Here is a 13,149-nt window from a genome sequence, read left to right on the forward strand (position 1 = left end):
TAACGTGGAATGCATAATGTATTGGTAAAATGACAGGGGTTTTGTCAATGGCAACACTTTATGTCCATAAGATGAGGAAAGGTTCATAATTAACCTGTTACATGTGTGAGCAGGAATGTTGAAAGGAATCTTTAGGGTTTTTTATCAGAGGTTTTTTAACACGAGCTGCCAGGTCGACGTGACAAATGTGTGAAACTCTAACCAACGAGTATCAGAGAGAAAAGTTCAAGCATTTCTGATATAATATGGAATATTTTAATCAAGTCAGTGGACAATTTTGAATGAAAAAAATCTTGTTGAGAGGAAAAAAGTAAGATTCTACTTATTTATTTTTAAATGCAAACATATTTATGTCAACTACAGCGTCTTGTTTCATAATTATAATCAACTTTTTCTACACATTAGTTTAATGATTTTGAAATTGTGGAGAAAGTCGCATACTGCTCATTTATTTTGAACATGAACATATTTTTGTCAATACCAGCCGGTTTTTTTTAATCATTTAAAAAAAAAAAAGTATTTAATTTGTTTTTATTTTGCTGTTATTTCGTTGATATCGATCTACTTTTATCCATTTTGTTGCACAAACCCATTTCAATATGTGCAATAATGTTTAACAACTGTCATACTTCACTGCACCTATTTACTTTTTCTTTGCGGTATTTTAAATTACCGGCACAAAGGTATAAATGCACGAGTGATGAGTGTGTGAGCACAACTGTACACATGTACGTCTTTCTTTTTTATTTATATTTTTTATGCTGCTAATGTGTTTACTCAAATTTACTCAATTATGCTGCATTACTAACAGTAACACACCTCTATATCTCAACTGTCACTCACAGAACATCAATACAAATACATGTTACATACATAAATTAACTTTTAGAACCTCTCCCTTTGTGGTATTTAAGTATATTTAAGCTAAAGTATTCACAAAGGGAGTGTGAATATGAATATGAATGCCATCACTATTTCTTGCTTAGGGCTGCAATGACAACTATTTTGTGTGTTTTTTAAGTTTTTAGCCTCTTAAATGTGATTTTTTTTATGGTTTATTTATATTTTCTAGCTCAAAATAAATCATTAAATCTGATTCATTTTGCACTTAGCTTTTTAGGAAACACAGTTCAACATTTCCTGATATTATTTATTGGACCAAACAACTCGTTAAAAAAATAAACTGAAAGTTGTTGAATATTTACAATATTTATTGAGGGTTTTGTTTTTTTAAAAAAGAGACAGAACAGTATTTGAACATTATCTACAAAACAGAAGAGAAATGTTGAGCAGTTTGTTCTTCTCTTTATGAATCTCTTCTTTCACAGCAAAACAATCCAAGATTTAAAGACTTTTTTACAGAGAATTCCTCACAAACAGACGTTCATAAAAGTAAAAACTGCTGTGATTCACATCAAAAACTGGATTGGTGCTTTTTTTTTTAATCCTGTCCCTGGAAAAATGGCAACCAAACAGAAAAAGAAAATGCTACAAACGCGAGCAATGATTCAAAAACAAACCATTCAACACTGTGGAGACAAAGAGTGTGGAGTGTGGATCTACTCAGGTGTGTGTGTCCTTATTCAGTGTCGGGGGCCACTTGGACGTAACGGAGGAGGACCTTTACAGAGGACAAATGCAGAAGAGAAGAAGGAAAAGACAAAAGAAGAAATGACATGTCAAGAAACCATGTTTCCTGTATATTCACATACAATAATCCCACAAAACTTTTTCTTATATAAAAGAACAAAGTTGAAGGAGAACTCTGTTTAAAGACTCACCTGGAGACAAGAGAAGAGGAGGACGGGAGCTCTTCAGTAAAGGAGGGGCCCCTCTCATACCAGGAGAGCCCCTGGAGCCTGAGTGGTACAAAGGCGAATGGGGCAGAAGCGGGGGCCCGCGAAGCAAAGGGGGCCCATTGAAGGAGCCCTGAAAAGATGGACCCGCAAGTGGCGGACATGGAAGCTGATTCAAGGACAGCAGTGAAGGAGGTTTGGATTTGGGATAAAAACCTAAAAAGAAAAACATGAAAAATATACACATTAATGTAGGTGGTGCAATATAGAGGTTTCCCAATTCTATCTTTAACAGGCTAAAGTACAGGCTGATGTAGCAAATTAGCCCTTTAAATGGAGATTTTTCACAGGTACACTTAAAATAAGGGGTTATAGGATTTTTAGCCTGTTGTGTAGCTATACTCACAACAAAAACCGCACCCCAAAACTGCTTCAAAAATCATGTGTATGGGCCACTTGACTTGCCTCTTATATTTCCAATCAAGTTAGAACATATGTAATCTAAAGGAATAGATCCATTTGTAAAAGACTGTGATTGTATGAGGTGCTGTTGCAGAGAAACAGCCTGAAACACAGATGCTCACCCTCACAAAAACAAGGAAAAACTGATTTTAGCCACTAAACAAAAGGCTCACCTCACACAGTCTATACATGCTTTAGTCTACAATATCTACACTTTATGTTCTCCACTGTAGCTCTAGCCTTAAAACGGTCTTTTCTGGCTGGAAACTGAAGGTCACCGTGCTTCGTGGACCACTCATTCTCATACACCAAAGTCCATAGAAAAAAGGTACAATTTTAGAGCAAAGCACACAGTTGTCGATCGACCACTGCCTCTATAAATGTATAATTATGTAACTTCAGTGTGTGTAATCCTTCATTTGGATTTACCTTAGAAACTTCAAATTCCAGTCAGAAAACTGCAAGACTACGTGGCAAACATATGTTTAAGAGGGTGTAGATTGTGTAAAGAGGTTCAAATCAGTTTTTTCTTGTATTGCACACAGGCCGCCATGTTTTCAGGCTGATTCCCTAGGAAAGCTGCTTGCTGGGAGTGCAGGGAACAAAGTTAGCATTTTGTCAGTACCTCAGTACAACAACATTCAAAAAACAGTCCTCAGAAGTTTCTAAAAAAATCTTTTATGATGTTAATTTAGGTTAACAAGTCTCTCTGTTCAACCTGGTGAAGGCAAGAGAGGTGGACGTGTAGATAGGTTGTGGTCCATCAGGGGCCCCTCTTCTAAGTCACACAGTGGGGGCCCGGGTGGTGTGGGGAGCAGAGGCGGTGGTTTACCCTGTCCTGACGTTAGTAACAAGCTCCCTCTCTCCCCCTCTGTGTTAGAGGCTGGAAAGAAAGAATAATTTGGTTATTTATCTAGCCCTTTAAAAAAAAAGAGAAAAGTTTTCCAAGAGTTTGACAGACCAGGTAAAGGGAATATGAGGCCAAACAAGACAAAAGACAAGAAACCCAAACAAGGAATAAAAGAACAACATTAATGGGAATAAAGTTCAGATGGTTCCAGTGTAAGGAACACCCAAGACCTCGGGAAATCCAACAACAAATGGAACACAACAATAGGCTCACATGGGGATTAGGGTGAAAATAAAAAAGACAGGAAAGAAATAAGAGTCTGAAGGTGCAGTCAGTCCCAGCTCTTCCAGGTACTACTGTAATCTCACCGTGTATGTACTCCTGCCGAGAGCGGACGTACCCCGAGATGGTTTCCAACTCCTCGGGGTAGAGGTGCACCCCCTCGGCTAACAGCATGAGGAGCTGCCGCGTTTCAGACGGAATGCTGTGGCGCTCAACCTTCTCTCTGTCTAGATAATCGTCCAGCAGCTGCGACGTCTGTGCTGCGATGTCCGCAGGGTCCCTTGGCGTGCGGTCTTTGAGGAGTCCGCGACTGTACTCCGCGGTGACAAAGTCCATGGCCTGGTCTTTGGGCATGTTGCGATGGACTGGGAGGGAAAATGTTGGGGGGGGGGGGGGAAGTGTGAGGTTTTAGTCTTCTCAAAATACAAATACAGTAAAAATCTTTGTAGATTATAGTGAAATTCATTTGGTTTTGGGTGAATCTGCTGATAAATCTTACTATTCATTTTGAAAAGGGTTCTTTTAAATATAAGTTGTGGTTTTTTGAAAGAAGAGGGGCAATGACAGGGGGGGGGGGGGGCATGCAATTTGTGTGAAGATGAACATTCATTAGAAATTTTGTTAAAATTTTCTGGACATTAAATTACTGTTGCATCAAGATGTGGTGCCAGAGCAAAGATCTGTATGTGTGTTTTTTAAAAGGTCTAAAACAGATAATCCAAAAATTATATGTGTTTTTAATTATATGTGATTCACTCATTAATATTGTTTGCGTTGAGAAGAGTGGAATCATTTGTAATTAGTGTAAGTAGTTTTCCTTTTACACACATATTTATTCAGTTTGTATGGTTTTAAGTTATTGAAATATTGTGTAGATTTGAATAACGTGGGATGACATTTAAATATGAGTATAAATGTGTGAGCCTCAAAGAGCACGTCACATGTGCGGCTTCAGAAATGTACACGTTGGGTGTTTTCATGACAGAATTTGTGAGTTAAAAATGAAGCGTTAACTACTATCGACCGCTGTATTGAGCGTAGAAGAGGGATGGAGGGTTGGTTCTAAAAGGTGGTGTGGCTAAACCTCAAGGAGTACGAGGGGTACGGACTTACTTTTGAGGGACTCTGAGAATATGATAACAGTGCAGGAGGACAGAGCTACGTTTGTCTGCTCCACCAGAATACATAACGGGGAGCCGCCTGCTCGGACATCCTGCAGGGCCCGGGTCAGGCCCGATTCCACCTGAAGGTAGAGCATTTCCACTGACAGGCCACGCTCCTGCAAGCACTGGCTTAGCGATTTGGGGTAATCCCTTTGAGAGGAAGAGAAAGACTTTGTTAACTTGACATTTCTATATTAACCAGCTCAACTGGCATGTAGATGAACCTAGATTATACCTCTGAGAGCAACAGAGGGTTGGGTCTTTATTTGTGCTTCAAATGTGCTTTACCAACAAAAGATATAACCATGAGTCATCGTTTCTTTTGGGTAGTGAATTATTTGTATTAGGGCTGTCACTTTCTATGCAAAATTAGAAGGCGTTTAAGAACTTGGTTGGGGTTAGACCATCTGATAATTATTAACTGCATAATCCAGCAGAGGGCGCTCTGAGCACGGCCTTACCTTGTTAAATGTCCTCCTGAAACATTATAAAAATGGTTGTCTGGCTTGGTACCGTATGGTGCGTATTTTTGGCCTTTCCATTAGGAATAGTACCAAAAAAAACAACCCCAACCGTTCAATTCTTTGGCACCCTTCCCATGGGGTACCAGGGTAAAAATGGTACAGTATGGTCAAGGTGGAGAGAGACCGGTTCTCTATGTTTTGAACTCTCCACAAGGTGGACCCAGGGCTTTACCGTTCCGAATGTCCTGTACTGTACCAAAACAAGCCGTACCATAATGGAAAACGCAGCATTGGCGGTGGCCCTGTGATGGACTGGTGATGTTTCCAGGGTGTAACCCGCTATGTCACCAAAGATTGGCTCCTGCACAACAAGTGTTTAACCTCGCCGGAGTAATAGCAATAGATGTGATAAATAATGTCATGTTTGTGGACATGCAGCCAAGGGTTTGACTATCCTACATTTTTTGGGGGGAAAAGTGACAGCCCTACTTTGTGAACGGATCTTTTAATTATTCAGGACCATGTGTGGGTTTACGTAGAACTTTAGGTGGCACTGACATGTTTCTAGATTTGTAACAGGTGGGTTTAATGTTGCAGTGTGTGTGTTTCGGTAAAATGTCTGGTGAAACAGTTGGTTTATTTGAACAGAGGCCTTGTGGTGTTTTTGTTAAAGGGAAGAAACTACACCAGCAACCTGAAAACAGTTGAATTGTGGCATTTGAAATACATGAAAGTGACCTTTTTTGTCTGCAGGGCCGGTGGAGTAAAGTGTAAATCAGTCAAAAGTTGAAGAAACCAGTTGATTGTGGTTTTTAAACATCTACATGGGCAGAAAAGGATTTACAAGAAGAGGAATGTTTCACAAACCTGAGGTGAAACATTCAACCAAATGCTCTCTGTCTGTCTTTCGGAACGTTATGTACCTGTCAGTCATGCGCCTGAAATATTGCATACACAGCTACAGTAATGTTTCATGGCACGGAAATATGACATATAGTCAATGGCTGAATTTTCTCCAACAGCCTTTTGAATTCGTACAAAGTGTGAACTTTGCCAAGGCAGATTTTTGGCAGTAAATCATATAAAAAGGAGTGTATGATTTAAGTGTGTGGCATATCACTGGTGTGTAACAAACAACTGCTCGCTTTCAGTTGAAGAATAAATTAGTTTTGCCAAACCTGGTAGCGGAGGAAAAATGCATATTTAATGAAGTGGGTGAAATGTGGATCTGGTGTGAGTGGAATTTTCATTGAGCCGTGCCTAATATTCAGGAATATTAAAGGAAACGCATGAGTTGTTTTGTTATCATAATGCTGTAAATGGATGAGAGACACAGACGTTTTGAAAACCCATACACTAACATGAAGTGACAGGACTTCTCTTTCTTGTCGTCATGACAGAAAGACGTCGAGTGAGAAATACCTAACACAAACACAGACTCTGGCTTCAAGATGAGGGTTATAAAGAAAATTTGGGGGTTGAAAAACTGTGAGAAACAGGATATTCTGGTCTGATGAAACCAGCGCTGACATGTTTTGCTTCAGCGTCAGGTTTTATGACTCAGGAAGAGACCTAGTTGTTCCATTCTGACAATTCCTGGAGTCCACTGTGCTCTAAACCTTCTATATCTCTCTCTCTCTATATATATATATATATATATATATATATATATATATATATATATATATATATATATATATATATATATATATACATATACATATATATATATATATATATACATATATATATATATATATATATATATATACATATATATATATATATATATATATATATATATATATAACCCAGTCTGTGAGCTCTACAGGTGTTTCCTTCAACCTCATGTCTTGGTGTCTGGCTCTTCCCACCACAAATGCCAGTAAAACCAGAGGATCGGATCAATAAGGGCTCCCACCTTTACACGTACCTTTCAAATTTAAATGTCCAACATGCCCTGTTCTCATCTTGCTGTCAAACAACTCTTAAATATGAAACCCCGCGTGCAAGAAGTCTACAGCTGGTAAATCCATGTTGTTTTCTCATGTACTCACAGGCACTGGTTGGTAACAGAGAGGACCACACAGTCGGGCGGCTTCCTCTCCTCCTGCACTTGTCTGTAGAACTTCTGATACAGAGCTTTACGTCTGTCTGCAGGAGTGCAGCTCTCGGTCTTCGTTGAGGGTTGGAGGGAGGGGACTGAGTTTGGGAAACAACGAAAAGAGGGCAGAAATATAAGAGAGACAGGGGGAAAATGCAGGTATGAAAAATGTTGATGGTGCATTTGTGGAATGGAGTATTAGAGGTAAGCCAATATGGTTGTTTTTTGGACAATGCACAATATCAGTATCAGTATGTTTTATCCAATATCGGCAATCGTCCCAAGATCCTCTGAAAAGGACTGATGTCTAAACATTGACTTCCGTACAAGTGCCCTCTTCAATTGTTATCTTTATGTTTATTCATTTTGCACAAAATAAAAATGTACATTTACTAGGGATGAACGATATTGGACTTTTTGACGATATTCAATATGCGATACTGACACACAACAGGACTATATCACATATTGTGAATCTCTAGAGTGTAGCTCTAGTTTAATAATAACCAGTGGTGGGCTGTCAGGGCCAGCAGGGCCTTCTCTGCTGGCCCTAAAAAAATAACAAAAAAGTATTTTTTTATTATTATTACTTTATTTGTAATAATGAAATGAATGTGTGTCTGAATTTAATTACTTTTTCAGTATGTTATGATTATATTTCCAGAAAGAATATGGTTATTCTTTGTGAAGCTGGGCTGGATTTCCCATATGTCATTAAACGCATCATAGCTCTGTGGACCTGCTCTAGTAGTATTGCTGGCCTTTCGTTGAAGCTGCCATTTCCTATTTGGTTATAACTTTGACTGACGTGTGTCGTCAGCCAATTAAAATGTGATGCATATTGACAGAACGCCCCAGGCCCAGCGACATGTCTGGCGCTCGCCCCTGCTGTTGTCATCAACGACGTTTGAACCTTGGGCGGGTTTTGAAGTAAGCTATGGCCATTGCATTAACACCACCGATCCATCATGCTTCTGATCTCCTTCGTGTGCACTTTTCACGGCGATCGTTTGGAGAAAAGAAGGAAATTATTTCAAGAGGAAGACCTACACCGAAGAGGTTCATCATTTCCGGTAGTTCGAGTGTAATGATGCAGTAGCCTATAGATGCGCAGTGGTGTGCGTGTGCGCTATGGTTGTTGCAGATCAACTGTCTCGTGAATATAGTGCATAATAGTCATAGTGTGTTTTTTATGTGGTTGCGTTTGTGCGGTTTTTTTTTTGTTTTGTTTTTTTACTGAAGGCCCTGACTGAAAATAACCAGGAATGAATGGTCTGCCTTTGGAATTTATATCTGCACTGCAGTGCAATTACTTACATTGTTTTCAATTAAAAAATAATATATAAAGTAAATATTAAATACATGCAACAGGTCACCAAAAGTGTAATTCCACAAATTTAACAAATAATAAATATCATTTAAAAAAAAAAGCACAAGCACAAGGCAAAACATTTCACACTGATGTTTTAGGATTACATAAAGACAGGTGTTTGAATTAGGGGTGTGGCTTGATTATTTATTTATTCCATTGATTATAAAAGCTCAATGAATATTTTATGAGTTTGAATAAAGTGTGACATTATTGACAGGCTGATGATTCAATCTCCTCCTTTATCTTTGAGTTTATGTCTGAATAATACTGGATTCATGTTGCCACTGTAGGTTTACATGTTTCTTTACTTTTAAACCTGTGATTTTGTGCTGTAAAATCAGGAGGAGGAGGAGGATTTCCTCTCTGACAGCTCAGACTATGACTCAATGACTGAGAATAACTGTAAAAAATGTTGTTGACGAGAATTCCGGCTTGGAACGTGCGTCCCTCTTCCGACACACACAAAAATAACAGCGATGTGTTACGGAGTCTCACCATTTGGCTTTTGCTTGAACGCCTCAAACGTCACACTTTGCATTTGCTCTAGTTCTTCATAACTGGAAGACAAGTAGCAAAAACAGCACAGGCATATTAAAAAGGACCAATAACAACAAATACCGACATCATTTCCCATGCATTAAGACTGAAATTTATTATCAAAAGAGCACACTGTTAAGAAAATTACTTATATAATATATAATAAAAGGCCAGATATTATTTTTCCATCCGATACAATGAGTTCTGAGTATATTTTAACATACATTAGCAATATTACGATTCACGACAATAGAAAATCATCATTTATGATCATTGAAAACACAGCACCAAGAAACTCCTTCAAAATCATAAGAATTTCCTGCCACGATTATCCCGACTGAAATAATTGCAATTCAATATATTATTGTGATGAGGAAAGTGTTTCATATCTATATATATATATATATATATATATACACACACATATACATATATATACACACACACACATATATATAAAAGAAATAAGAATGCTTATAGAGCTAAATAATTACTCGATTATGAATCGATTACTAAATTAATATTAATATTTCTATTTTTATCAGTTAGAATGTTGAGTTACATTTGAGAACCTCATTATTTCCAGGTTTGACAAACAATGATGAACATTTTAATTAAGGTTTACTGATTAATCGAGAAAATAATCAATAGTTGCGGCTTTTGAAAACACACTACCAAGAAACCCTTTTAAAATGTGTGCTACTAATCATAAGAATTTCCCACAATTATCCCGAACAAAATAATCGCAATTCATGATATTATTGTGATGAGGAAAATGCGTGCGTATATACACATATATATATATATACATATATATACACATATACATATATACATATATATATATATATATATATATATATATATATATATATATATATATATATATAAATAAAATACAGTTCTACGTGATTTCCAAGTCACTCACAAGACATACGAACGTTAATCGCAACGATTAACTGATTCTTAGTGCTTTTTATCACGACAATATCGCATATTGTCCCATGACTTGGAATAAAACCGTTGGTAAAGACGTGTGCTGTACCTGTCCAGAACATCTTTGAGCTCGTCGGTCCTCTCTTCTCCTCTGCCCGGGTATGGAGCCGTTCTCCGGTGCAGACGTAGTTGCTGGGCACTGAACATCACAATGAGACTTTTCAGCGCCTGTATCAAGTCTATTTCTACCATTTACTGAGCTCGTTTTTGGGGAGGAGAGTTAAAACAAAATTGTGGGTGGAACCAGCGCTGTTGTTTAACAGTGTTGGGTGATGCTACCTAGCCTGCTAGCTGCTAATGCTACATTACATGGAAGCCAGGGTTCGGTGCGGTTCTTACTTACCTTCCGTTTGGGTTCGCCGAAGGCCGCCGAGCAGCTGGGGAAGAATTCGCCCACGACGACATAATGTCTGCGATTAAACTTTCACTAAATCCCGAAAAATGTGATCTTTTTCTTTTTTTAACAGTAGTTGTTTCAACACTACCAGTTCCTCCACTACAGGAGAAGAAGAAAGAGGGCGGAGCTCCTCTGTCGATTACTGCTCTAACCAGGGTAATGCTGCCACCTACTGGAGTGGAATACAATTGGAATGACGTCCACTCTGCTCGTCTGGGCTGCAACTAACGATTATTAGAATTGAGTAATCTGTCGATCATTTTCTCGATTAATCGCTTATTCTTTTGTCCACAAAATGAATACTCTGAGATTAGAAAATATTCACATTCCGAGATTAGAAAGAGTTGGCATTCAGATATTATGGAAATAATCGTTAGTTGTTGCTCAAATTAAAAGAACACAATAGCACTTAAACATAAAATGTGACAAATAAGAGTATTAAAAACAAGTATACACTTGTTTATTTTGATATTTATTTTAACACTTAGAGCATTTAGACTGCTTTTTCTTCCATTGCTATGTTAAAATGTACATACAGAAGCGATAAGAATGTGCAATATAGTATCTTATATCCTTTTTCCTTTCAGCTCAACAGTGGAATAAAATAATTGCCTTTGATGACAATTCATGGGCTTTTTACAGATACTGGTGGCAGACAATTACGGTTATTACCACACCAATTCTGTATTAACACGTTAGAACTCTACATAACACATAATGTATTTGAACTTTTCCAAATTCTTAGATTTAGTCAATACATTTCATTGGTTTTCTGATGGAATTCAAAGCACACAATAGCACTAAAATCTGTCAAGACAAATAAGAGTATTAAAACAAGTCTTTACTTTCATATTTCAATGTTAAAACGTACATAGGCGAGAAGACTGTGCAATATAAAGTATCTTATATCCTTCAGCACGATCTATAGCAATCTGTTGAAAAGGTTTCATATTCACCACCTAAACCTTTTTTTTTTTTTTTAATAAAAATTGTGAAATTGGGTTAGGGTTAGGGTGTAAATTTGTGAAATTTGGGAAAAAATGTCACAGTTCAAGGTTCGCTTGGATCATTTTTATGAGCAAACATTAATAAAAATGGTCTTTTGCCTTAAGTGCGTTGTAGCTGGAAATGATTTGGTTACAACATTTATTTCTAATTTGCTTTCTCTCCCAACTGAGGGCGCTGTAACACTGTGTTTCATGTTTACGGTGTGTCTTTTTTTAGATTCTTCTTTACATGTCTTTATGTAAATAGATGAATTGTGGTTTGTGAAAGCAAACTTTACCACCTGGTGACATTTCCACTCCCCAAAAAGACACAGAGCTTCTCTTTGTCTATCCGCAAACGTCATAACTATATGTTGTGTGAATTTATTGACTGGCAAGCCGGTTTATTCTGTGTCTCCATCACTGGTCAAAGTGAGTACATTGTTACAGAATTGTGTGTGTAACCATCAGTGGGTTATTCTTTTTCACTGTCTACATGCCTTTTTTATCTTGTGTGCAGATGTTCATTTGTTGTTGAAAAGTGTTGAAAATCCATTTAAATTCACTTTTTATGGTTAGTTTGCCATAGTAGTGTCAGATATCAAGTGAGTGAAGAGTTCTAGTCAGTGTGTCAGAAGCAGGAAAAACAGGTAAGGATTTCTTAATCCACCAAATCCTTCCCAGAGTGGATTGAGATGGGTCAGATAATCTCCAAGGTGTCCCTGAACTGTTATGACATTGTTTTGCCCCCGTTATCTTCTAAAGGTAGTCCAGAATCACAGTTCCCAGGGCCACAAATCCCACAAAAGAGGCTACTATAGCAGAACAAAACTGAAAAAAGTCCCCCGTAAAACATGCTGAGATTCTCCTCGTCACATTTATGTTTAAATTTCATGGCGTAAAAATACTTCCAAAGGGATCTAAGCGAGCTGACAAAATGGTAAAACAAATTACATGTTTATTAAATACGTGGCTTCATACCAGAGGGTTAACGTTAATATGTTGACGAACAGCGACATTGCAAACTTTGGCTCCCACTAAAGTGTAAAAATCTGTGTGTGTGTGAGTGGGGTGGCTCCTCCAGTGGACACGCAGAGTATGTTGATGTGCAAAATTCTCACTACCTACCTGTACATTTCAACAAATACGCATTTTCTTGTTTTGATTATAAGGGTTTTGTGTTTAAAATGCGTCAACACAAATGTACCTGCATTTATTTGTGGTTCTTACACAGTAGAGAGATGGTTTTATCACTTAGCATAGACTATCTGAATACAGGGTGCATGAGTCTTCACAGGCAGGCTCAGGAGATTTCAGTGTGATCGAGCATCTGAGGCTAGAGCTGGAAAAACCAGTCTGATCCATGGAGGCCCCACCTCTCCATACTTTCTCAAATGCTCTCCCGATAAAGACGTGTGCGGTGAAGTCCAGTTCAGAGATGTTTTTCGTGTCATAAAGATGAGAGGACCTCCACAGTTTCACTGTCGCTGCTGATTGGTAACATTGCATCATCTTTGAATCTATGTCGACTTTGAAGTCGAGGACACAACCTTGTTGGTATAGTTAAAGCATGATCCGCTGAGGTTTGCACAATAACAAAAAAAACAACAACCCACCAGTGAATGTACATGACAAGTAGTCTCGGTTCTGGATCGTCATACTTGGTTTTTAATGAAGCTACGTTCTCCTCAGGGGCAGAGGTGGATGTAGGATTTCCTTAAAGACCATAAGAGGGGCCAC

At 38.0% G+C, this 13,149-nt stretch overlaps 1 protein-coding gene across 2 annotated transcripts; it reads right to left on the bottom strand.

The window, feature by feature from the left end:
• Positions 1 to 1,190: 1,190 nt before the first annotated feature.
• On the bottom strand, positions 1,191 to 10,540 carry si:ch211-216l23.2 (uncharacterized protein LOC565061 homolog). 2 transcript variants are annotated; one of them, XM_058646404.1, is made up of 9 exons: positions 10,370 to 10,540; positions 10,076 to 10,165; positions 8,989 to 9,050; positions 7,075 to 7,219; positions 4,504 to 4,703; positions 3,477 to 3,755; positions 3,091 to 3,141; positions 1,782 to 2,012; positions 1,191 to 1,621 (listed from the first exon to the last, which is right to left on the bottom strand). In XM_058646404.1, exons 1-9 carry the CDS (start codon positions 10,429 to 10,431, stop codon positions 1,584 to 1,586), a joined length of 1,158 nt encoding a protein of 385 aa, XP_058502387.1. In that variant the 5' UTR covers positions 10,432 to 10,540; the 3' UTR covers positions 1,191 to 1,583. The 2 variants fall into 2 exon arrangements, with proteins under 2 accessions (XP_058502387.1, XP_058502386.1); XM_058646403.1 differs by having other exon boundaries at positions 2,977 to 3,141.
• Positions 10,541 to 13,149: the final 2,609 nt, after the last annotated feature.

The sequence above is a fragment of the Solea solea genome, chromosome 12 (genome assembly GCF_958295425.1).
Source record: "Solea solea chromosome 12, fSolSol10.1, whole genome shotgun sequence".
Classification (NCBI taxonomy): domain Eukaryota; kingdom Metazoa; phylum Chordata; class Actinopteri; order Pleuronectiformes; family Soleidae; genus Solea; species Solea solea.